This window comes from Notamacropus eugenii, chromosome 1 (assembly GCF_028372415.1).
Source record: "Notamacropus eugenii isolate mMacEug1 chromosome 1, mMacEug1.pri_v2, whole genome shotgun sequence".
NCBI classification, from domain to species: Eukaryota; Metazoa; Chordata; class Mammalia; order Diprotodontia; family Macropodidae; genus Notamacropus; species Notamacropus eugenii.
In genome coordinates, this window is record NC_092872.1 from 703,456,023 (window position 1) to 703,482,768 (window position 26,746).

A 26,746-nucleotide genomic window follows, 5' to 3' on the forward strand; every position below is an offset into this window, starting at 1 on the left:
TTTTGTTGATTAGACATCTTGATCCACTCCTGGTAAGACTGGCTTCCTATCAGACAGTTGGGAGGTGAGGGGGGCAAAGACAAAGCCACATTTAGTTTCATTTAATTCCCCAATCCCTTTTGCTTCTCTGGAGGATACTAGAAGAGTAACAGTTCCCTGCATACTCATAGAATTTCAAATTAAGGTAGTTAATCTTTCATATTCTTTCCCCTAGTCCCAAGGAATAATTTTTACTTGGTAGTCAAGCATAAAGAAGAAAAACTATCATCACTTTGAGCAGCTAAAGCAGAAGAAACTCCCATAAGAGACAAACAGAGAAGAACTGTCCAGAGACTTACAAATAAATTGGTCCCTGAATAGATTTCAGGGTTTGGTAACTAAGAGCTCTTTTCATTATGTAATAAAAAAAAACTTCTGCCCCATTTTAAAGAGTATTTTAAAAACAACAAATATTATCTAAGCTCATGCTTAGATAACAGCTTTCATTCAAGGCTGTTGAGTCAGTTATCATGGCATCTCTTGTTTGTGACTCTAGATGTTTGGAGATAAATCAAGAAAACAGCCTGGGGAGTCAGGAGTGCTAAGCAGAGGTCAGCTCTGCTGGAGGAACCTCTCAACAAATACAGGAAGGCCGAACATTGGGCCATGCATTCCCAGGATAAAAGAGATAGTCACAGGATCTTGCAAAATCTTGCAATCACTTCTTGCAAAACACACTCAGCAAAAGATGCGATTCTAGGGAAAGTGGTTCAAGACATGAAGGACAACAATAGGCAGGTGCCACGTGAGATTCATGAGATCACCAAGGTACTTATACCAAGGAACCAGGTAACATGGCAACAAAAATAAGGTATTAGGAGCCAGGGGAGTGGGGTCCTGGCCTTGGTTCTGCCACTAACTGGCAAGCCTATCTTCTTATTCTGATACTTCAACACCAAAAAACTTCAAGCTGTGGATACTCCCTCCATCTAGAGCAAGGAGATATAACCTGGGGGTCCATGAGCCTGTCTTCTTAATAACTGCATTTCAACCTAATTGGTTTTCATTGTAATCCTGTGTATTTTATTATATGTATTTGGAAACTTTCTTCTGAGAAGGAGCCCACAGGCACCACTACATCAGGGCATCTTAAACTTTTTCCACTAGAGACCCTTTTTCATGTTTCCACAGCTTTCACTGGCATTGTGTGGCCTGAGGGTATGGGCAGTGCAAAATGTGCATGCTTTGTGTTCAGCCACTGCCAGAAATACCTTAGATTCATTATGAATTTGATTCTGAATTAATTTTTGGTCACTGTGCATTCAGAAACCTTTTACTGTTGCCAAATTTACTTTGATCCCAACTGGGTCACAACTCACAGTTTAAGAAGCACTGCACTAGACTACCAAAAGTGGTCTGACTTAGAAAGGTCAAAACTCTCTAAACACTTAGTAGATGGTCTTGAAGAGTTGTTGAACCTGAAAAATTCATCACCTGCAACCAGTCTCATGATGTGCTTCTCTGACCTTAGGAGAGTTTTCAGATAATATACAGTCAGTTATCTGGCCTATGTTTGAAGTCATTCCCACTTGGTAGGCTCCCAAGCATGGCCTTTAAGGTTTGGAACTGGATGGATGGCCAATCTCAAAGAGTACTCATCACGTTTCCATTGCATCTCTGAAGGAGGTCTCCTATGAAGTATATCTCAGGGATCTGTGTATAGCTCTATGTTACTTATTATTTTTAATAAAGTATTTGGATAAAAGTATAGACGGTAGGCTTATCAAATTTGCAGATGGCACAAAAAGAGCAACAGCAAACAATAGATGACATTCAAGATACAAAAAGACATTTGGCCTGGAAAAGAGAAGATTCAAGGGACAAGATGATGTTTTCAGGTATCTCCAAAGGGGTGTCCCATAGAAGAGTTTATATAGATTCGAGCAGAGAGTAGAAACAGGAGCAATAGGTAGGAAAACCTTCCTAAAAATGAAACCTACTCTAAAGAATGGGCCACCTCAGGTGTTGATGGGTCCGCCCTGACTAGGGTCTTCAAGTAAAGCCTGGATGACCCCCTACTGGTTGTGTGGTAGAGGGAATATTGGATCCCTGATTTCATTAGTTTGTGCACTCTTTCCAAAGGTACAGGTGGCCACTTCTCCACCCATTCGGTGCCTTAATAAACTGCTGCCACCAAAAAAACTCATGACTTGGTGGCCTTCTGATTGTGAGCTTCTCTGTATCTGGGCTCCTTCAACGTTTTCCACTCAAGAACCCTTTTCACATTTTGGCGATGTCGCATGCCTGAAGGCATGTGCAGTGCAAAGTGAGCATGCTGCAGTGAAGTTGTTTGATGCAGCATGGGCAAGCACTGCCAGAAACAACACAGATTCATTACGCTTTGAATTTTAATTAATTTTTGGTCCCTGTACATTCAGAAACCTTTTACCATGCCAATGAGGTGGCGACCCACAGTTTAAAAAGCATGGCTCTATATGGAGTGAAGGTGGTCCTTGAAGGGAAGATCTGCAGTCAAGCCACTAGGCAATGATGTTCCAGATTACTAGGAACTATTGGAGCATAAGCTTAGCTTCTGAGAACCCACTCTCTCCAGCACAGCCTTGAACAATCACCCCCATGCTACAGTGAGGCAGCAGAGCAGGATTTTGACAGACAGCACAGCAAAGGAGACACCAACAGTAATAATGCCAGGTTCCCCAAGGTGTATGTATATATTCATACGGAGTAAATTACAATTTAAATAGTTGTCTTCTTGCAGTAAGTTGATAAGGCTTCTTCCCTCTGAATTCTATGGTACTTCAAAGTTTTACCATATAATGGATGGTGATGTTTTCTTGACAGTCTTCCCTTCAAGGTTCAGCTTTGGTGCTGTTTCCTCTATGAAGTTCTCTCCTTTCCTCAGCTTCCCTAGAGTATTTTCTCCAGATCTGAGTTCTGTTCCCATCACTCTATCTCAGATTATGCTTCTTGTATACATGGCATAATGTCTTCTTGTACCTGTAGCTTCCAGCGGACTTTGTTTTCACCTCTGAGCCTAGCTTCATGCCTTACACAAAGGAGGCATTGAATGGCCATCCAGTGTTGTCTGATTTTTAAATGTCAGATGACTTTCTCCCCAGTTAGATTTTATGTGAGGCAGGTACCAGATCTCACATAATGCTCACTAAGTAGCAGACAAACCAATATTTGTGAACTACCAATATGAGTACCCATGACTCAAGGCCAAAGTGGGGTATTGAATGTCACCTGTTACCACACCACAGTTCTGAAGGCTTGGAATTAAAGGGACTCAAATGCACCTCAGCAAACTGCACATCACAGGGATCCAAATCAGGAGGCAAAGAAAAACAGTTAAAGATCGTTCTGATGTTACACAAGGCTGATGGTGCTGTGGAGAGAGCACCAGGCCTGGAGTTAGGGGGACCCAAGTTCAAATCAAGCCTTGGACACTCACTAGCTCTGTGACCCTAAGCAAGTCACTTAACCCCTGCCTCAGTTTCCTCATCTATAAAATGGGGATAATAATAGCATTAACATCACAAGGTCAAATGAAATAATAATTATGAAACATTCTGCAAACCTTAAAGCACTGTGCAAATAACCGCTATTGTTATTTATTAATGTGTTATCCCAAAGTAATGTCAATCTGAGATGTGTGTACTCTTGGAACAGACTTTTCATTAAACAAATGAACTGAAGAAGGAAGGGAAAACACTTCCAGAAAAGACATACTTGATGCCACAACTACGTTTTCTTGTACAGTCATACATCAGTAAGTTTGAATGAACACAGTCTAAATGTAGCAGATAAAAAGTCAGCAGGAGATCCAACCTTTGGTGTGATGCAACACAGCCCTCAAATTCTTAAGGTTAAGGACCCACCATCGGGGGCTCCAGTGTATCAACAATTCTACTGCTTGTTTTGACTTCCCAGCTGAGTCAGCTACGACCACACAGATAACTCTTGTGGCAGCAGCCAAGTGCTATTGTGTTTTGTAACTAAAAAAAGGGAAAAATTTGGCTATAAAAAGATTACATCTCCTTATACTCCCCCTCTAGAAAAAAACAAAACCACCAAAAAGTCAGTTTATATTTGAAATTTCAAGAGGCTTTTTAACTGCCATCACTCCTAAATGTAGAGTCGTTAAAAATTAATGTATCCCACTCAGCAAGAAGTCTTTATGTGTAGCACAAAAATACATGTGTAATACTGTGGGAGTTGGGGCTTTCAGGAGCATTAGAGTCATGGCATTCCAACACGGAAAGCTGCCACTCAGAGAATGCTCCCCAAGGCAATGGAGAAGTGGCCTGCTCCTCCTTCCAGCAGGCCTCAATGGTGACATTTGTAACAAATGTGTATAAGACCAAGGTACATCAGAGGCATTTGGAGACTAGGAAAAGGAGAAGATAATGGGGGGATGATGAAGAGAAGAGAGCACTTAGATCACTGTCATTTGGTCATTTTTCAATCATATCTGACTCTTCATGACCCCATTTGGGGTTTTCCTGGCAAAGGTAATGGAGAGGTTTGCCATTTTCTTCTCCAGCTCATATTACAGATAAGGAAAATAAAGCAAAAGGGTTAGGTGACTTGCCCAGGGTCACAGAGATATTAAGTTTCTGAGGCTGGTTTTGAACTCATGAAGATGAGTCTTCCTGACTCCAAGCCCAGTGCTCCATCCAAGAACACAAGAGGATTGTGTATGAACTGATGAACTTCCAATTATGTATGCTTAACCTAATAGGTTAAATGAGTAGTAACAAAATTGCCCTGTTGGCTTGTGTTGCCTTCTGGATCTTTTGGTTTCCCTCCTGACCTCGGCCTGCCTTTTCCTTTCCTGCACTCACTGGATAACCCTCCTAGCCTGGCCTTGGTGTTCCTCACAGTGATGTGCCATTTCTCCTCTTCTCACCTTTGATTTGCCTGTTCCCACACCTGGAGTTCACTCCTGCCTCTTTTCTGCCTTTTATTATCTTGTCTCTTCAGAACTCTGCTCAGACAACCCTTCCTTAACCTTTTCTTGATCCTCCCCCAAGGTTTAGCTTTTATTTATTTTTCCACACATTTTGTATATAGTTATTTATGCATAAGTTTTTTCCCTTGATAGAATGTTAGCTCCTTGAGGGCAGGCACACTTTTTTCTTTTTCTTTTCTTTTTGACACAGCATGTACTTCTACTTTGTACCTAAGAAACACACACTGACCACTTTAAATTGTATGGATATCATTTATTTTTACATTGAGGAGAAAGATGAGAGCAAAGAATTAGAAATAAAATAAGATGTCCTTAGACTTAAGAATGCCTAAACAAGCTGTGGTACAGGAGAGTGTGATAGAGAGAATTACTGTGCCATAAAAAATGGTGAAAATGAAGAACTCTGAGAAGCATGGGAAGACTATTCTCTACTACTACTATTATTACTGTCTGTAGTAGCTACTAATACTACCAACACCACTGCCACCACTACTATTGCTCACTATTATTATGACCACTACCAGTGCTACGACTGCTGCTGCTACTCAGACCACCATCATACTGACAACTACCACACTACTACTACTACTACTACTACTAGAAAGAAATAAGCAGAAAAAAGAAAATGAGTGACTATACAAATTGAAAAGGGAAAGACAAAAACTAAAACTGAATTCAGAGTAATTATGACCAAAAAGTATGCTGCTGGAAGAACATTAAGAAAATATACTCAAATGGAAAAGGAGATTCAAAAGCTCACTGAAGAAAATAGTTCTTTCAAAACTAGAATGGCACAGATGGACGCTAAGGACTTTATGAGAAAGACAGATATCACAGAACATAGCGAGAAGATTGGAAAAATGGAAGATAATGTGAAATATCTTATTGGAAAAACAACTGACCTGGAAAATAGAATCAGGAGAGACAATGTAAAAATTCTGGGACTACCTGAAAACCATGATCAAAAGAAGAGCCTAGACATCATCTTCCATGAAATTATCAAGGAAAACTGCCCTGAGATTCTAGAACCAGAGGGCAAAAATAAATATTCAAGGAATCCACAGAACACCGCATGAAAGAGATCCAAAAAGAGAAACTCCTAGGAACATTGTGGCCAAATTTCAGAATTCCCAGGTGAAAGAGAAAATATTGCAAGCAGCTAGAAAGAAACAATTCAAGTATTGTGGAAATACAATCAGGATAACACAAGATCTAGCACCCTCTACATTAAGGGATTGAAGGGAATGGAATAGGATATTCCAGAAGTCAAAGGAACTAGGACTAAAACCAAGAATCACCTGCCCAGCAAAACTGAGTATAATACTTCAGGAGAAAAAATGGTCTTTCAATGAAATGGAGGATTTTCAGGTTTTCTTGATGAAAAGACCAGAGCTGAAAAAAAAATTTGACTTTCAAACACAAGAATGAAGAGAACTATGAAAATGTGAACAGCAAAGAGAAGTCATAATGGACTTACTAAAGTTGAACTGTTTACATTCCTACATGGAAAGACAATATTTGTAACTCTTGAAACATTTCAGTATCTGGGTACTGGGTGGGAGTACACACATACACATGCACACACGCACACATACATAGAGACAGAGTGCACAGAGTGAATTGAAGAGGATGGGATCATATCTCAAAAAAAAAAATGAAATCAAGCAGTGAGAGAGAAATATTTGGAGGAGAAAGGGAGAAATGGAATGGGGCAAATTATCTCTCATAAAAGAGGCAAGCAAAAGACTTATTAGTGGAGGGATAAAGAGGGGAGGCGAGAGAAAATCATGAGCTCTACTCTCATCACATTCCACTAAAGGAAAGAACAAAATGCACACTCATTTTGATAGGAAAACCTATCTCACAATACAGGAGAGTGGGGGACAAGGGCACAAGCAGGGTGGGGGGGAGGATAGAGGGGAGGGCATGGGGAGGAGAATGCAATCCGAGGTCGACACTCATGGGGAGGGAAAGGATCATAAGAGAATAGAAGTAATGGGGGACAGGATAGGATGGAGGGAAATATAGTTAGTCCTATACAACACAACTAGTATGGAAATCATTTGCAAAACTACACAGATTTGGCCTATATTGAATTGCTTGTCTTCCAAAGGGAAGGGGTGGAGAGGAAGGGAGCTAAAGAAGTTGGAACTCAAAGTGTTAGGATCAACTGTAATGTTCTTACCACTAGCAAATAAGAAATACAGGTTAAGGGGTAAAGAAAGCTATCTGGCCCTACAGGACAAAAGAGAAGACGGAGACACGGGCAGAGAGGGAGGATAGAAGAGAGAGCAGATTGGTCACAGGGGCAATTAGAATGCTTGGGGTTGGGGGGGGAGGGGATAAAAGGGGAGAAAATTTGTAACCCAAAACTTTGTGAAAATAAATGTTAAAAGTTAAATTAAAAAAAATATATACTTCTTCCTTTCTTGTTAACAAAAGTGGGGGAATATGCATTCTATAGGCTTTTTGTGTAAGAACTCCTTGTTCTTTATTTCTCTCTCTCTCTCATTATTTGTTAAAAGGGAGGACTCCACTCTAGGTATAATAACAGGAATATAGTATATAATATATAATATATAATATATATATATATATATATATATATAAATGGTGCAAAAACAAAAGATATCAATTATATTTTTAAAGAGAAGATAGTAACTTATGTATTGTCAATCACCTTTGTTTCCCCTCAGTTTTTAGGTTCCAAGTAGAAAGGTAAAATAAATTAATTCCCAAATCTACAAATGGCTGTTCCTTCTTAATTTTCTAGTCTCTTATTTTTCATTTTAAATTTCAATATCTTTTATTTTTATATCACGTTTATTTTGGAATATATCCTCTCCCTTCTCCTCCCCAGAAAACCATCTCTTGAAACCAAGACAAAAGCCAATTCGGCAACACTAACCAACCCATCATTGGAATCCAGCAGTATATACAACCTTCCACAGCCAAATTCACTTGTATGCTGGGCTGTAAGAGACATTTTATCATTAGTTTTGGTTAAAAATCAAATGCTGGTCATTACCCCAAAATAGCATCAACCACCAACTTGGCCCTACTCTATCTCGGACGCTAGGGATACAGAAGGGAAAACAGGAGAAAGCAATTCATTCAGTAGCTGAGCTTGCTGAAAACATCAGCAAGAAGCAAACTGCTGAAGGAAGCAGTGCTAGGTTGCCAGCAGTGCTAATAACAAAACCAAAATCTAACAGCTCATACTTGCAGGGCGTTTTCTGAAAAATTGTGATGGGAGAGATCTAACAGGTGTAGAGAGGGACAGATGTGGCCCTAGGTACAAATGAAGGAAGAGAAGGAAGTCAACCAACTCAGGCCAGTGACTAACTTCTGGTTTGAGAGGAAGAGGTTTGTGGGCTCTCAGAGTTCTTCTTGCTGTGGCTGTTAATTTACACTGGTCAAAGTTCTGGATAAAATTATCACAGTAGAGAACAATGTGCTTGTTATTCTACATACTTAGGTTAGGGGCAGCTAGGTGGTGCAACGGATAGAGCACCAGTGTAGGAGACAGGAGGACCTGAGTTCACATCTCACCTCAGACATTTGACACTCACTAGCTGTGTGACCTTGGGCAAGTCACTTAACCCCAACTGCCTCATCCTGGGTCATCTCCAGTCATCCTGATGAATATCTGGTCACTAGATTCAGATGGCTCTAGGGGAGAAGTCAGGTTAGTGACCTGCACAGCCCTCACTCACTCAAAACAAAGTCAAGTACAAGTCATGTCATTATTTCTCTGATGGCATGGTCTTCTTCAGCAATGAAGGATGAACACACACACACTTAGGTTCAAAAAACCCACTTTATAATTTTAAGATGATGGAAGCAAGATTAAATAACTATTCCATCTGAAAAAGATCTGGGGGTCTAGGTGGACTGCAAACTCATTAAGTCAACAATGTGATAGAATTTTTACACCCTGAAGCCTGCTCTCCTGGATTGGTAAATCCCTGGCTAGGATCATTATTTCATGAAGGGCTCCATCCACGCTCATTTCATTTCCAGATCAATTCATGCTCCTCACTGAAAATCTAGAGCTCTGGACCTGGAGTCAAGGACAACTGAGTTCAAATCCAGCTCTGGACACTTTCTAACTGGGTGGCCCTGGACACCTGGACACTTGATTTGTTTGCCTCAGTTTCCTCATCTGCAAAATCAGGATCATAAGAGCATCGACTTCAAGAGGTTATGAAAATCAAATGAGATAATCTTTGTAAAGTACTTGTCAGAGTACCTGACACATAGGAGGCACTCTATAAATGCTTATTTTCTTCTCTCTCTTCCCCCATGGGAGGCAGGAAGCAGCATGGACCACACTCACACACCCAGAAGCACACAAAACTACTCCACCAAAGGTCTACGTGACTGGGAAGGCTTTGTGGAGAGGAAAACTTAGGTACCTGGAATGCATGGGAGTTCACTCCAGAGGAGATGAACAAAAACACAAAGGAAGGAGGGGACAAGACAACTGTAATTGGGTGAATAAACCAGTCTGGTAGGAACACAGAATCTTCAGAAACAAGAGGCAGCCAAGGGGCAGCGGGGATGAAGCACTGGGCCTAGGGTCAAAGAGACCTGAGTTCAAAGCTGGCCTCAGGAACCTCCTAATTGTGAGATCCTGGGTAAGTCACTTAGCTTCTGCTTGTCTCATCTAAAAACTAGGGATAGAAGATGGCAGACTAGAAAGACACACTTATGCAGGGTCCTCCCCACAGCCCATAAAATACCTGTAGAGAGGGGCTCTCAATAAATTTTGGAGCAGCAGAAGTGGAGAACAACAGAGAGGAGGAGATTTCTAGCCCACAGTGACCTGAAAGGCCTATGGAAATGTCAGTTGCGCTGGACATGGAGCCAAGCACGGAGCCCAGCCCAGCCTTGGCCTAGTGGTGCAGCTCAACAAGACTCTGGGAGGAGGACACCTCAGGGGCGGAATCTCCAGTCGCAGTGGAGGGTCCTCAGATCCCTAGGCCCACAGGCCCCAAAGGTCAGTGACGGGATTTAATCAGCAGGCCAGGAAGGGAGAAGGGCTTTCCCATAGCTCTGGCGCAGGCAGCGGCCACAGAGCCTGCACAGCAGCCCATACGGAAGCTCCATTGTTGGAACGTAAAAACCCCTGGGGGCACTGAAGAGCTGAGTCTTAACTCAGCCCTGGGTGGAAGCCCTGGGAGAGCTGGTCTTCCTCTCACACTGAACTGCGGCCCTGCCCATCCAGCTTATCTGAAAATCAGCCCCCAGTGCTGACTTGGGAACTGGAGGCCAAGTGGTTGTGGAGAGGTATCTGCCAAGATTCTGGGCACAAAAATCCCTCTCTGCATCCAGACCAGTACACGCTTGATTGTGACACCCTGGAGGAACTGAGATCTCACAGATTCCCAGAGTATACCCTACTCTTGACAAAGGACCCAAAAGTCAAGTAACTGATTGGGAAAATGCCCAAAAAAGGGGAAAAATGTAAGACCATAGAAGGCTACTTTCTTGGTGAACAGTTTTCTCCCATCCTTTCAGATGAGGAAGAACAATGCTTACCATCAGGGAAAGACATAAATGTCAAGGCTTCTGTATCCCAAACATCCAAAATAAATATTCAATGGGCTCAGGCCATAGAAGAGCTCAAAAAGGATTTTGAAAATCAAATTAGAGAGGTGGAGGAAAAACTGGGAAGAGAAATGAGAGAGATGCAAGAAAAGCATGAAAAGCAGGTCAACACCTTGCTAAAGGAGACCCCAAAAAATGCTGAAGAAAATGACACCTTGAAAAATAGGCTAACTCAATTGGCAAAAGAGGTTCAAAAAGTCAATGAGGAGAAGAATGCTTTAAAAAGCAGAATTAACCAAATGGAAAAGGAGGTTCAAAAGCTCAATGAAGAAAATAGTTCTTTAAAAATCAGAATGGAACAGATGGAGACTAATGACTTTATGAGAAGCCAAGAAATCACAAAACAAAACAAAAGAATGAAAAAATGGAAGATGATGTGAAATATCTCATTGGAAAAACAACTGACCTGGAAAATAGATCCAGGAGAGACAATTTTAAAATTATAGGACTATCTGAAAGCCATGAACAAAAAAAAAGCCTAGACATTATCTTTCATGAAATTATCAAGGAAAACTGCCCTGAGATTCTAGAACCAGAGGGCAAAATAAATATTGAAAGAATCCACCGCTTACCACTGGAAAGAGATACAAAAAGAGAAACTCCTAGGAACTTTGTGGCCAAATCCAGAGTTCCCTGGTCAAGGAGAAAATATTGCAAGCAGCTAGAAAGAAACAATTCAAGTATTGTGGAAATACAATCAGGATAACACAAGATCTAGCACCCTCTACATTAAGGGATCGAAGGGCGTGGAATAGGATATTCCAGAAGTCAAAGGAACTAGGACTAAAACCAAGAATCACCTACCCAGCAAAACTGAGTATAATACTTCAGGGGAAAAATTGGTCATTCAATGAAATAGAGGACTTTCAAGCATTCTTGAGGAAAAGACCAGAGCTGAAAAGAAAATTTGACCTTCAAACACAAGAATCAAGAGAAGCATGAAAAGGTAAACAGCAAGGAGAACTCATAAGGGACTTACTAAAGTTGAGCTGTTTACATTCCTACATGGAAAGAAAATATTTGTAACTCTTGAAACTTTTCAGTATCTGGGTAGTGGGTGGGATTACACACACTCACACACACACATGCACACACGCACAGAGACATAGAGCACAGAGTGAATTGAATAGGATGGGATCATATCTTAAAAAAATGAAATTAAGGGGTGAGAGAGAAATATATTGGGAGGAGAAAGGGAGAAATGGAATGGGGCAAATTATCTCTCATAAAAGAGGCAAGCAAAAGACTTTTTAGTGGAGGGAAAAAGAGGGGAGGTGAGAGAAAAACATGAAGTTTACTCTCATCACATTCGACTAAAGGAAGGAATAAAGTGTACATTCATTTTGGTATGAAAACCTATCTTACAATACAGGAAAGTGGGGGAGAAGGGGATAGGAGAAGTGGGGGGGATGATGGAAGGGAGGACAGTGGGAGGAGGGAGCAATCTGAGGTCAACACTCTTGGAGAGGGACCGGATCCAAAGAGGGAACAGAAGCAATGGGGGCAGGATAGGATGGAGGGAAATATAGTTAGTCTTACACAACATGACTACTATGGAAGTCATTTGCAAAACTACACAGATATGGCCTATATTGAATTGCTTGCTTCCCAAAGAGAATGGGTGGGGAGGGAGGGATGAAGAGAAGTTGGAAGTCAAAGTTTTAGGAACAACTGTTGAGTATTGTTCTTACTACTAGGAAATAAGAAATACAGGTAATGGGAGTATAGAAAGTTATCTGGCCCTACAGGACAAAAGAGAAGATGGGGACAAGGGAAAGGAGGGATGTTAGAAAAGAGGGCAGATCGGTGACAGGGGCAATTATAATGCTTGGCGTTTTGGGGAGGGGGGAGGTGAGAAATGGGGAGAAAATTTGGAACCCAAAATTTTGTGAAAATGAATGTTAAAAGTTAAATAAATAAATTTTTTTAAAAAATGAAACTTTTTTACTGAAAAAAAAGATAAAAAAAATAAAAACTAGGGATAATAATAGCACTTCCCTCCAGTAAGCATTTAGCACAGTACTTGGCACAAAGTAAGCACTATGTAAACATATGCTATTATTAGTTTTGTTAATAATACTATTATTGTTATTATTCCTATGCTGGAATTTGGGCATTAGCTGGTAGTGGGGAGTCAGTAACAATTCTCAACAGGAGTCTGACATGGTGGTGGCAGGTCATTCAGTATTATCCTTGCGAACATTTTCAGACTGGATTAGAAGGGGAAGTTATTCTAGGCAGAGATCCCGGTTAGAAGTTACTGAAATAGTACCAGCATGAGATGGGAGAGTTGCTCTGAATATAGAACAGACTCAAAATTGGTGATTAACTGGATAAGGGAGGAGAAGGAGGAGCCAAAGATAACTTCAAGGATTATAATTTGGGTGCCTAAGAGAATGAAAGAGGGAAATTAGAAAATCAGGAGGCAGTGTGGTAGAAGGAAGATGATTAATTGAGTTCTGGAAAGGTTAAATTTGGGACAATGGAACATACCGGTTTGTTTGACCTAACAAAATGTTCAGGTGCCTGGGCAGACTGATGGGACAAGGAAGAGGCACTGCTACAGCAGGTCCAATACATTAACTTTAGTTTGACTCAGTATCGTGACTCAAAGTCTTGTCTCTTGCGTGACTGGCTTTTTTTCTCTTTCTTTGTTTTTATAATTAATTTATTTTTAGTTTTCAACATTCACTTTCATAAGATTTTGAGTTTTAAATTTTCTCTCCCTCCCTCTCCTTCCCCTTCCCCAAGACAGCATGCAATCTAATATGGGGTCTACATATATATCCCTATCAAACACATTTTCCTATTAGTCACACTGCATAGAAGAATTATAACGAATGGAAGAAATCGCAAAAAAGAAAATAGTCTACTTCACTCTGCATTCTAACTCTATAGTTCTTTCTCTGAATGTGGATGGCATTTTCCATCATGAGTCCTTTGGAACTGTTTTAGGTCCTTGCATTGCTGAGAAGAGCAAAGTCTATTAAAATCAGTAATTGCACACTTTGGCTGCTTCTGTGAACCACGTTCTCCTGGTTCTGCTCACTTCACTTAGCATGTTTTTCTGAAACGTGCCTGCTCATCATTCCTTATAGTACATATACTACAGCTTGTTACTTCCCAACTGATGGACACCTTTCAATTTCCAATTCTTTGCTACCACAAAAAGAGCTACTATAAATATTTTTGTACATCTGGGTCCTTCCCCTATTTTTATGATCTCTTTGGTACACAGACCTAGAAGTGGCATTGTAGGTCAAGGGTATGCACATTTTTATAGCCCTTTGGGCAAAGTTCCAAATTGCTCTCAGAATGGCTGGATCAGGTCACAACACCATCAACAATGTATAATGTTCCAATTTTCCCGCATCATCTCCAACATTTATCATTTTCCTGTTTTGTCATGTTAGTCAATCTGATAGGTATGATGTGATACCAAAGACTTATTTTGATTTGCATTTCTCTAATCAACAGTGATTTGAAGCATTTTTTTCCTATGACTATAGATAGCTTTAATTTCTTCATCTGAAAACTGCCTGTTCATATCCTTTGGTCACTTTCCAATTGGGGAATGACTTGTATTCCTGTACATTTGACTCATTTCTCTATATATTTTAGAAATAAGGCCTTTATCAGAGATAATGACTGTAAAAATTGTTTCCTAGCTTTCTTCTTTTCTTCTAATACTGGTTGCATTGGCTTTGTTTATGCAAAAACTTTTCAATTTAATGTATTCAAAATCATCTATTTTGCATTTCATAATGTTCCTTATCTTGTTTGCCTTCCATTCTCCATAGATCTGACAGGAAAACTATTCCTCGCTTTTCTAGTTTGCTTATAGTATCAGCCTTTATATCTAAATCATGTATCCATTTTGACTTTATCTTGGTATAGGGAGTAAGATATTAATCTATGCCTAGTTTCTGCCATACTGTTTTCCAGTTTTCCCAGCTGTTTTTGTTAAATAGTAAATTCTAATCCCTAAAGCTGGAGTCTGTGCATTTATCAAATAGTAGGTTACTATCTATTTCTTAGCCAGTACCAAGTACTTTTGATGACTCCTGCTTCATAATACAACCTAAGATCTAGTACTGCTACATCACCTTTCCCTGCATTTCTTTTCATGAATTCCCTTGATATTCTGAAACTTTTGTCCTTCCAGATGAATTGTTATTGTTTTTTCTAGCTCTGTAATTTTTTTGGTAGTTTGAATGGTATGGCACTGAGTAAATAAATTAATTTAGGTAGAATTATCATTTTTATTATATTAGCTGTCTACCCATGAGTAACTAATATTTTTCCAATTATTTAGATATGACTTTATTTGTTTGAAAAGTATTTTATAATTGTGTATATTTCCTGGGTTTGTTTTGGCAGGCAGACTCCCAAATATTTTATAATGTCTACAGTAACTTTAAATGGAATTTCTATATCTGTTGCTGATGGGCTTTGTAATATACAGAAATGCTTACGATTTATGTGGGTTTATTTTATATCCTGCAAATCTGATAAGTTCATTTGATTTCAAGTAATTTTTTACTTGATTCTCTAGGATTCTCTAAGTATGCCATTGTATCATCTGCAAAGAGTGATAGCTTTGTTTCTTCTTTGCCCATTCTAATTCTTTCAGTTTCTTTTCCTTCTCTTATTGCTAAGGCTAATGTTTCTAGGACTACACTGAATAACAGCAGTGATAATGGACATCCTTGCTTCACCTCTGATCTTACTGGAAATGCTTCTGGCTCATCCCCATCACATATAATGCTTGCTGATGGTTTTAGATAGACACTTCCTATTATTTTAAGGAAGACTCCATTTATTCCTATATGCTGTAATGTTTTTAATGAGAATGGGTGTTGTACTTTGTCAAAAGCTTTTTCTGCATCTCTTGAGGTAATCATATGATTTCTGTTGGTTCAGTTGTTGATATGGTCAATTATGCTGATAGTTTTCCTAACATTGAACCAGCGTTGCATTCCTGTCATAAATCCTACCTGGTCATAGTGTCCTATCCTTGAGATAAGTTGCTGTAATCTCTTTGCTAATATTTTATTTAACATTTTTGCATCTATATTCATTAGGGAAATTAGTCTATAATTTTCATGCCTAGGTTTTTAAAAAAAAATCATGTGTGCGCCCAAGTCAGACCGTCTTCCCTCTGTTTTAAGTCTGCTTCCTGTTTTGACTATGTATAATCACAGATGCACCTCCCATGCTCTGCTCTGCTCCACCCTCCGTATCAGGGAAAAGAGGAGGAATGTGATTTCAGCACTTAAACCCCCACCTTACAGAAGAAAGCCTTCAGAGTCAGTGTTGTGAAGATCAACTGACCATGCGGCCAGATGTAGGCAGTCCTGTTCTGATTTCTGGCTCCCCTCCTGAAATGTTAGGGGTACATGTACACATAAAAATACATGTTTGTGTATGGCTATGTACACAACTCAGGAAAGCTTTATAATTAATTATTACTTAAAAAATAAAAAAAGCTAGAGAGAAAATCGGTGAACAGTGGCCAATACTTGGTGGGAGCTGTTTGCCTTTGTCCCATAAAACAAAACAGTGAAGTAATGAAACTGATGATAACAGTTTCATCTGGAATTTGCTTTTCCTGACTCTCATGGGATTATATTTTTTCCTCTTCTTTATGACAACGTCAATTAAAATGCTTCCACTACCAAAATGAGCCATGGTTGTGTGTCAAACATGAACAGAAAGAAGCATCACTAAATGGCCCTTTCACTGCCCAAATAAGTGTAGGAGGGACAATTCCAAGGCAGTCTGTCCACTTTGGGTTATTAGAACAACGAATGGAAAAGATGCCTCTGAGTGACTGTGGTCTCCCCAATATCCCTTTGTAGGTTTTAAGTTATCATCAGTGAAGGAAAATGGATTACCACCACCCTAGCCTTAACCTTCAAAGATATTAAACAGCCAGTACTGAAATTCCGTAAAGCATATCTAGTTTCTCACTACCATTATATTAAAGTGACTTTCCTGAAGACTTCCTCTCTTCTTTATGGCTTATGCAAGAATCTGCTGTGCAGTTTTATATAACTGGAAATTTTACCAACACTCTTAAGATTTTTTTTTAATGGTCCAGGACCATGATTTGGTCAGTGTAGGGAACTCCTATTGTGTAAACTCCTTCTACTAATGCAGTTCAGCAATTAATTCATCTGCAACTTGTAGTCAGAGACAAGGTATGTAGCAGACAGAGGGCCAGTCTTAGTATGTGGACCCATAATAACTGCAGGATCAAGAGTGAATAGACCCAGGGACCTATAAGATCACCCCTTCAAAAGTTACCAAGAGGATGATCTCCCAAAAGGGAAACTATCAATGTTGAAGGAACTGTAGGAAAACAGGCAAACTAATTCATCTGGCTCAAAGAATTGGTCCAAGAATTAGGCAAAAATAGTGACTAAGCTTTTCATCCCCTAAGACTCAGTGATTCCACAATGGGACTTATACCTCAAGAAAAAAAAGAGGGGAAAAACAAAGGCCTGATAAATTACAAAGTATTCAGAGAAGCATTCTTTGTGGTAGTAAAGAGCTCTAAACATAATGAAAGCCCAGTAACTGAGGAATGGCTAGAATATTACTGCACAGTAAGAAATAGGGAATACAAGGAATTTAGAGAAGCATGGGACAAGTTTTAGAAACTCACAGAGAGAAACAAATAGAAACACAAAAACAATAAGTCCAGTGACCACAATAATGTAAATGAAAAGAAAATCAAACTCTGAGTAACTAAAAAACCAATCAAGGACCTATATAATACAGACAGCTAAGTGGAACAGCACACAGAGAGCTGGACTCAGAGTCAGGAAGACTGGCGATCGAATCCTGCCTCAGAGTGTTACCAGCTGTAGAACATCAGATAAGCTGCTTAACCTTAGAGTTTCAGTTCTCTCATCTATAGAGTGAGGGGTGTTGGACTGGCTGGCCTCTGAGGCCTCTTCCAGCTGTATATCTACTATCCAATGAACAGAGAGAAGACCAAGGGCAATAGCTGGACATAATATGTTCTAGAGCTTGTCATACTAGGTCACTGCAGTAGACATATTTGCCTGTTTTACTCTTGTTACTAGGGATGGTTCAATGGGTAGGCAGGAGAGGGAGAGAGAGAGAGAGAGACAGAGAGAGGCAGGGAGAGGGAGAGAGAGAGAGAGAGGCAGAGAGAGGCAGGGAGAGAGAGACAGAGAGAGAGAGAAAGGGAGAGAGAGAGAGAGAGAGAGAGAGAGAGAGAGAGAGAGAGAAAGAGAGAGAGAGAGAAAGTGTGTGTGTGTGTGTGTGTGTGTGTGTGTGTGTGTGTGCCCATTCACTGCTAGACTCTGCGGAAGAGTGTTTTGTTTTCCTCTTTTTAAAAAAACAGACAAACCCTCAACTCCTTTATTAATAGGGAACAGGCCTCTGAGTAGAGACAGGGACAAAGAAATTCATAAATGAAGGTGAGGAAAAAAACAGAAGACGTCAATAAATCTTTTTACGGTTTGAGAAATGACCAATAAAACAGATCAAGCTGAAAGTAAAATGAGCCCCACGTTCAAGATGAGTATCTGAGACAAGACCCACTTCATGCTTCTAGAAGCCTTGACCCATAAGGAGCTGGGAAACTGGGAAGAGTCACCTCCCAGGAAGCTGCCAGAAGAATCTTTGTTCTGGGTTTGCTCCACCTCACCTTTTCCTTTCAGTCAATACAATGTGGGAGAAGGGGCAGGGGGAGGAAAGAAGCAAAGTGCTAGCAGGAACGTCTAACCTAAAGCACCATGGAGCCCAATGCGCCACCAATATCGGCTATGACATCAGCAACCCAGACTGACAGTGTTTGTCTGCGTGCTGCTGGCCTCTAATCCAACAACCTGAAAACTGTACCTTGGCATCGCACACAGTCAATAGGCCTGTTCTAATGATCAGCTTGCCTATATTTTCCCATGATTATACTTTGCCAATTAAAAGTGTGCTGTGCTCATTAAAGGAAGCTCTAATAAAGACTTGTTACCATCTAAGGTGCAAATCACATTTTATAAAAAATATTGCTATAAAAACAATACTTACCTTATTCTTCATTTCTAAAATTGAGATTCTAATACTGCTTTAGAAATTCAAGTACTCCCCATTCCTGGGGAACACACCATCACATGGACAGAAGCAACAGTGAAAGGCTGGGCTCCCAGATCACCTCCAGAATCCTCTCTGCAGTGATACACTGTCGGGGTAGAGAGCTAGCCCCGGAGCTCCAATCTACTGCAGACACATGCTAGCTATGCAGCCCTCAGCAAAGCACTCCACTTCAGTCTTCCTCAGGCTCCTTATCAATAAAATGGGAATAACAATGGCACCTCCCAGGCAGGGTTTTTGTGAGGATCCAATGAGATGTTGTTTGTAAAAGTGTTTAGCCCGCTGCCTGGCACACAGTAGGTACTTTATAAATGGGAGCCACTACTGTGGTTGTGATTATCTAGTCCTTTCCTTCCTCTTAAGCACCTTCCCTTCTCCTGACAGTTTTTCAAATAACCTCTACCCAGCTCAGTAAGTGTGCTAAGTAACAAAGAGTGGCCTCAGCCAGCCCATGCGCCGATCTGGAGACTCACTTATGGAGTCAAAGAAAACACTCTATTCAGGACAAAATCTGAGCTGGAAGGGGGGACTTCCAAAGATGCCGGACACACCTACACCTGAAGAAGAAGAACTTTCACAACATAATAACAGCCAAACCTTGTGAAGCACATTCAAGTTTACAAAGTGTCGAACTGTGTTATATTCTCCAATCCTTACAAGCCTGTCAAGTAGGTGCTATTGTTATACCCATGGAAGACAAGAAAAGAGGTTAGATGACTTGTGCCCAGGGTCACCAGGGCTAGTAAATGTCTGAAGCTAGATCTGAACTCATGACTTCCTGACTCCGAGTCCAATGCTCTGCCTACCAGCGGTCACTGAGCTTTGCTTGAAGGTCTCCTGTGAAGGGGAGCCCACTCTGTGCCAATAAATCCCCCTCCACTTTGGAATGTCCCTAATAGGAGGTGCCCCTCAGACAAGCCTCCATTAGCTCCTCTGCACCTTCCACCTGCTATGGGGCCGAGCAGAAGGAGGCTACTCTCCCTTCTACAGGATGAGCACTTCAGAGACTTGAGGGCAGTCACTATGCATCCCTAACGTCCATCCTCCAACAGGAACTTTCTTCTGTTCACCAGTTTGGTGCAGGACAGAGCACAGCACCAGTCCTGAAGTCAGGAAGACCTGGATCCAGTTCCTGCTTCTATCCATAAGGTAGCTTAACCTCCACTCCTCAAGCATTTTGCTAGGACTCCTGGGGTCAGGTGACTGGCCAAACTGCATCAACGGCAGGAGCTCCTCACGTCAGTGAAAGCAAGAAAACAGGACCTTCCTTCTACCCTTTGTGAAATAGGCATCTGGGCAAGAAAAATTCAGGGACCATCAATTGGGGAATGGCTGAATAAATTATGGTATATGACTGTAATGGAATACTATTGTGCTATAAGAAAGGATGAACAGGAAGACTTCAAAGAGGTCTGGAAAGACTTATATGATCTGATGCTGAGTGAAAGGAGCAGAACTAGGAGAATTTTGTACACAGCAACAACCACAGTGTGCGAGGATTTTTTCTGGTAGACTTATAACTTCACTGCAATGCAAGGACTTAACAAATTCCCAATAGTCTTTTAAGTCAAAATGCCTTCCACATCCAGAGAAAGAACCATGGAATTCAATCACAGAATGGAGCAGATCATTTTCTTTTTTATTACATTTTGGTTTGTGATTTCTCCCATTCATTTTAATTCTTCTATACAACATGACTGGTGAAAATGTATTTAATAGGAATGTATGTGTAGAACCTATATAATATTGCATGCCATCTTGGGGAAGGAGGGGGAAAGTAAGGGGGGAGGGGAAAAAATCTAAGTTATATGGTAGTGATTATAGAACACTTAAAATTAATAAAAGAGAAAAAATAAAACAAGAGGGTTGAGGAAACCAGGCAGAGAGGTACAATATTTTTAACAAGACATGGAAAGCAAAAGAAAAATGCCTATTGTTTGATTACTTTTTCATTCTTTTGGTCATTCCTTGTTGAATGTAAGAGGGGTAGCTTGTCACACTGTTTTGAATGTTTATTGATTGCTTTTGCTGACAATTATAATTTACCTTAAAATATATGAATGTAAGTTTCTTGAAAGTAAGGATAGTTTTCCATATGTCTTTGTATCCCAAGTGCTAAGCACAGTGTCTTGTACATAGCAGATGTTTAATAAATGTTTGTTGAATTGAAAAAAAAAAAGAAAAATTCAGGGACAAAAGATTTTACCTGTATTTTTTTTTTCAGAATGGGCTGTTATTTAAGTGATTACATGGAAAGACATTTCAGGAAATTAAGTGTCTACCCAAAGAATCAGACAGACCCTGGAAGATGAGTAGGTCAAGGAAGCACCTTGTGAAGCCAAAGACTTATGATACCTAGATTATTACGGAAACAGCAAGGCAGGTAAAAAGATGAGACAAAAAAGGGAAGGGAAACTGATACCTTTCACCAGGATATAGCATTTGTTATTTCTGTTTCCTACATGCAATATGAATACTGGACTTCATATTTGAGGGCATCATTACAGCACACATAGGCAAAGCAGTAGTTAACAGCATTTTATGGATGATGAAAACCCCACAGGTGTTTGCTTTAAACACTCATGCAAAAATGATGGTAGCCAAGCTTGGGACTGACCTTTACTTTGTCCTTTGTCTTCCAATCTTGGACTCAATGTACACTGTCTCCTAAAAGCCTGTTTGAGTACTTCTGTATACTAAATATAAACCAGTATCTACTTATGAAATTCATTCCTCAAACCCCAGTAGCAGATCTGAAAGCTGGAAAACGATGGCTTTCAGGAGCCTTTGTTCCAGGTATTCATTTCCCCAATAACTGCTCCTGGTTCACGGTTAACCTGAGCCACTAAAAGAAGAAGACTGTCTGACAGCCATGGAGAATAATACGGATGGACCAAAGCCAAGGTGGAATTACAAAGGAGATCTTCTAGGTCTCCTTTTTATCTTGGGCCTATGATTGAAAAATGGCAACTAAGACTTGGCTTCAGCATTAAAAGCTACCTGACAATGCTAGGCTGCATCCAGCATCAAACCAGTTTCTTTTAATGGGCTTTTTCTCAATAGGTGGTTATGTTTTTGGCTAATACACCCTAAATACAACACAAGTTAAATTAAAATGATAATTGTGCCAAAAAGCCCCCCAAGTTTTACGCTTGTTTGCAAAGCACAAAGAGGGTTTTCTGAGGCTGAAAGTACCCTAATGGCTCCTACTTACACCGCATCCCCTAAATGTTTCTACATGGTCAAGTGTTAATGCATCACTTTCTCCTCAAAGAAGGAAAAAATAATCAACAGCTGCTCAAGAATTAAATATCTACATATTTTAAAACAAGAAATAACAGGGGCTATTCGTTTTAGACAATGACTCAATATAGTGTCACTATAATAAAACACAATTCAAGCTTTCTTAAGACAGTAAAATGAGAACCTTCACTATGTTATTATTGGGATGAATACATTTTTGCTAAGAAACAGCAGGCTTTCTATACCTCACCTGTAAAATGGGGGCAAGAAGTTACCATAGTTGGCCTCTAAAAAACGACAAAAACTACTGTAAAGTAACTGGACAAGACAACATGCTAGGAACAGTTCTAAAGAATAATGTGGATTAACAATGAATTTCAGACACCCTTCTGGGGTATCCTTATGCCCTCTCATGTACTATGATGATGATGATGGATGATGACAGCATAAGGAGCTCATGAGCAGGATCTGGGCTGAAAGGGACTCTGGTTCAAAGGTTGGCTCTGCTACTTCCTCTCTGCTTCCTAAATGTGACCCTGAGTGTGAAGTGATTTCACTTTCCTGCGCCTCAGTTTCTTCAGCTGTAAAACGATGGGGTTGGAGCAGACAGCTGCTGAGGACCTGCCAGGTCTAGATCTATGATCCCATCAATAATAATCACACACATTTATGCACAACTTTTAAGACTTCCAAATATCATAATCTCAAACAAGTGATGTCATCTTAAAAACATTCTGCTAACACTAAGCCTTGCAAAACTTCTTTATGACTTTCAAAATGGATTTGAGGGCTCAGAATGAGAAAGCATAAACATATAATGAAATGATGCATGATGGTAACCTTGGTATTTGGGGATTAACTTTCTCAAAATGGAGAAAAAAAAGAGTTCAAGTTTCAATGTATCGAGTCATTATCAATTCACAGATGAAAAGCATTAACTGCATCTACAAACCCACCCAAAAGGCTTGAAATGTCCCGCTTTCTTTTCAAACAAGCCCTTCCCAAAAGTAGAAAAATGGGAGAAAGACAAGTCAACCAAAAGATAGACAATTGAACCCATTATTCTTTTGGAGACAAATGACATTAATGCCGCTATCTACTTCTTCTCTAGCAAATTAACCTAGGTCAGTGAAGTCATTTTCACCTTGCATGTGCACGGTAACCTCTGTAGGTCATTAGTCTAACATCTCCAGGTCTCAAAACCAAACAGAGCAAGCCCAACACTGCTGCTCTGGAGCACTTCCTAAGAGCAGGCATTAAACACCTCCCTTTTAACCTCCAATGATCTTCCCTAAAGTGATGGTGGTTACTTGGATCCGAACAGACCATTAAATGAAAAGTCTTACTAATTTCATAACAAAACAGACACCATTTCTTGCTCACTTTACTACACCAAAGTAGTTTCCTGCTCATTGCTCTGAAAAGTACAGATATTACAAAAAGTACAGATAGTAGGATACCCTTCTGACAGACTGGGTATCCCAAAAGTCTTAGTACAGGTGGACTCAAAACTGCATTAGGATAAAGCTCAAGGCTATCTCTGTTTAATTATGTTAAAAGTAATGGTGCTCCTTAATTCCTGATTTTAAATTTGTCTGATTCCACCATACTGGCACTTTCCTTTTCTTAAGAATTTGTTGTTTCTCAATGGTTGAGCATTTTGGGAAAAAAAAAAATCCTAAGAAAAGGAAGCATTGGCTCCAAGTAGGCTCACACAGGTCCCCCCAATAGAGGCAGGCTCTGACAATGTTCCAATGTTCCAATCACGTACGTAAGAGAATTTGCACATAAATCCAAAGTCTGATAAAAGACAAAGAGAGAGCTGGGGTTGCCCATCTGGGCCATGATGTCAGCCTCAGATGGCCTCATCTGTCTAAGAACTTAAAGCCTTTTCCCTACCCCACCCTTGCCTATTCTACTAGTTCTTTGTGAAGCAGACACTCAAGGAAGGCTTCCGTTAGCATTACTCCATTACAGGCAAGCTCAGAACCCAGAATTCGCCTTTAAAGAAAGACAGATGGCCCAATGGAAAAAAATGCATTAAAATAAGATGGATGTGGATGTTGAAAGCAGGGGAAGAGAATAGCCAAAGTCCAATGCTGATCAAGGCAGATAATGGAGAGCAGTTAAACAAAGCCATGCGGCAGAAAACATCTCATCAAGGTGACAAATATATTTGTAGATAAAGGTGCTTCAAATCAATTACATGAAAGGTTAAAAGCATATCCCTTTGTCTTTCAGTTAACACAGAGCTATCTTTCTGAGGATTCTGTTTCTTTCCATTGTGCCTAGTTCTGGCATTTCACAAATCTAACCATTTAGGAAGAAATGAAATAATGGGGAAAACAGTAGCAAAGACATGGGCAGGGCATCAAGCATCTTACTTGATTTGTTCCCAAGTCCTGGTGGCCAAATGCAGAACCCAGAGATCTTTATAGTGGTAGAACTGTTCTCCATCAGGAGAAGCAAACTCTCCTCCAAACACCCACAGCTGTCCGCCTCCCTGAGGGACCACGGCTGCCTGCCGAGACAGAAGACAAAAAGAGGCTGCAGTTACCCATCTGTACCATTCTGTAGAACAAGAAAGTAAAGACCACTCCCAATCTGACTCCCAAACTGACCCCATGCATGAGGTCATTAATGATCATGGCTGCATTCATTCCTCCTTCACAAGAGACCGAAGTGTAATGCCAATAGACACAATCCTCCTGTGCACAGATCAGCCACAGGCTGCCATACTCATGCTCATGCTCTGGCACTTGGGCACTGAACCAGAGCTGTAGCAAAGACTCTCTCTTCAGATTCCCTCATGCTGACTCCTCTATGACACAAGAGAATCTGGACTTAAGAGCCAGGGCAGCTTCATGAGTGTTTGATGAATAACCTCTGTGAATGAACACCCTAAGAGGAGCAGGCCCTTCTCAGGGCACAGCAGCATTGTTCACACCCCTTCTCCAGCCTAGACTGTGGCAGTCATGCTAGCATGCTTGCCTTCTTTTCCAATTCCAAACCCTTCAAAAGACCTTCTCGCATCCTCCACTCGAGTCTTTCTCCTGGCTCTTCTTACACAACCTTCTCCCACAAAAGCCAGAAGTGGAATCTAGTGACCAGCTCCCTAAAAACTCATTCTGGCATCTCTGCTCATGGACAGTGACTCCCAAGTCAAGGAAAACAATCAAGGACTTGGAGCAAGAAGGCCTGGGCTCAAGTCCCTGCTAGTCACTGGATGTCAGCAAAATCCAGAGAAAATGAGATTTCAAGCCAGAAGGCCCAGGTTCAATACCTGTCTCCACTGCTTTTGACCTGGGTGATATCTCTGGACCTCATGGGTCACTGATTTAGAGTAAGAAGGGGCCTCAGAGGCCACTTGGTCCAAACGTCTCATTTTGCCAATGAGAAAACTGAAGCCAAGAACATTGGAGGGAATTCTGCAAGGTCTCACAGACAAGAAGGAGCAGAGCTGGGATTTAAACAGACAGCCCTTCCCTCCAGCTCTAGCATCGCTCCTGTGCTACAAGGACCTACAAAATGAAGGACAAGACTGCACTGCATGACTTACAATGTCCCTTCCAGCAGCAGAGTGACAATCCTAAGGTCTCTCTGAATTACAGCTGTAAAATGAGGAGACTGTATGCCCCATTTAGCTCATGGTGTGAGGAAGGCATTCTGCAGACTGTAAAGTGCTACACAATGTAAGTTGGTCCTTTCTGGAAATTCTCTAAGCCCAAGTCTAGGAAGATAGGAATCAATGTCTGAGGTGAAAAGTGCCTTCCACATCACAGAGACACACAGCATAAAATATCCTTAAAGTAAGCCCAAGCCTAAAAGCCTGTTCTGCTCCTTTGAAGGTATGAGTACTTCAAGAACCTATCATTTGGGTAGTGAGGGTTTTATCTCCTTGACACAGATGATAACCACTCCATTTCAGGAGCTGTCACTAAAAAATTCATTTTCCTACAGCAAGCCTGATGACGACTTTCTATCTTATACATTTTTAAACTATCAGACCTAGATGAAATACTAGAAATCTCTAGTCTGCAGCTCTTCACCCAGAGTGCCTGGACCCCAAAGGGCCCATGGGCAGATATCAGAGCGTCCGAAAGCTGAAGTGGGAAAAAAAAATCTGCTCTTTATCTCAAGAGAACAAAGTTCTTGGGCAAATCTCTTGTTTTATTATATGTATTTTTAAAACACCATGGATTCCCTAGACGACTGCTGAGGAGTCTGACGTATAAAACATTTAAGAGCCACTGCTCTTTCAACACCTTCATTTTCCAGCTGCAAACACCAAGCTCACGTGTTAGCTAGTCTGATTCTGTGGCCAAAGACAAGAAACAAACTGGTGGCAAAGACAGTTACAAGGAGGCAATATTAAGTAAAAACAGAGGACATTCCCAACTAGGATAGACTGAGAAAAAATCCTGCAACTTAAGAGATCCTCAAATTAGAGGTGGATGACAAAGTCTTAGCAGAAGAGAAAATTACAACGAAGGAACATCCCAAACTACTCCCTGACTGCGATCAAAAAGGAAAAAGGCAAGAGACCAAAGGGAAAAATCCAAGAATAGACTGAGTAACACTAGATCTTACTCATGAGGATCATTCTTGCATCCAACAACACTGTTTTTAACATCTCAAAATGTCACAAAATAATTCATATGCACCAGATACAGGTATACACCCAAGAGCTGCCCAACCAGCCTGTGGACTGGCACAAAGAGAACCCCATTCCTGTGGCTTCTGTTCTCCATTAACCAAGGGCAGGCATTAATTAAAGAGAGGGCATGGCCA

At 40.6% G+C, this 26,746-nt stretch overlaps 1 protein-coding gene across 3 annotated transcripts in view; it reads right to left on the minus strand.

The window, feature by feature from the left end:
- KLHDC4 (kelch domain containing 4) overlaps positions 1–26,746 on the minus strand; it is a 104,875-nt gene that overhangs the window by 53,508 nt on the left and 24,621 nt on the right. The window contains exon 5 of one of the 3 annotated variants that reach the window (XM_072636276.1): positions 24,340–24,476. The exons of the other annotated variants lie outside the window; for them this stretch is intronic. Within the exon in view, the coding sequence (XP_072492377.1) occupies positions 24,340–24,476 (137 nt within the window). The remainder of the gene's footprint in view (positions 1–24,339; positions 24,477–26,746) is intronic. 3 annotated transcript variants of the gene reach the window in all.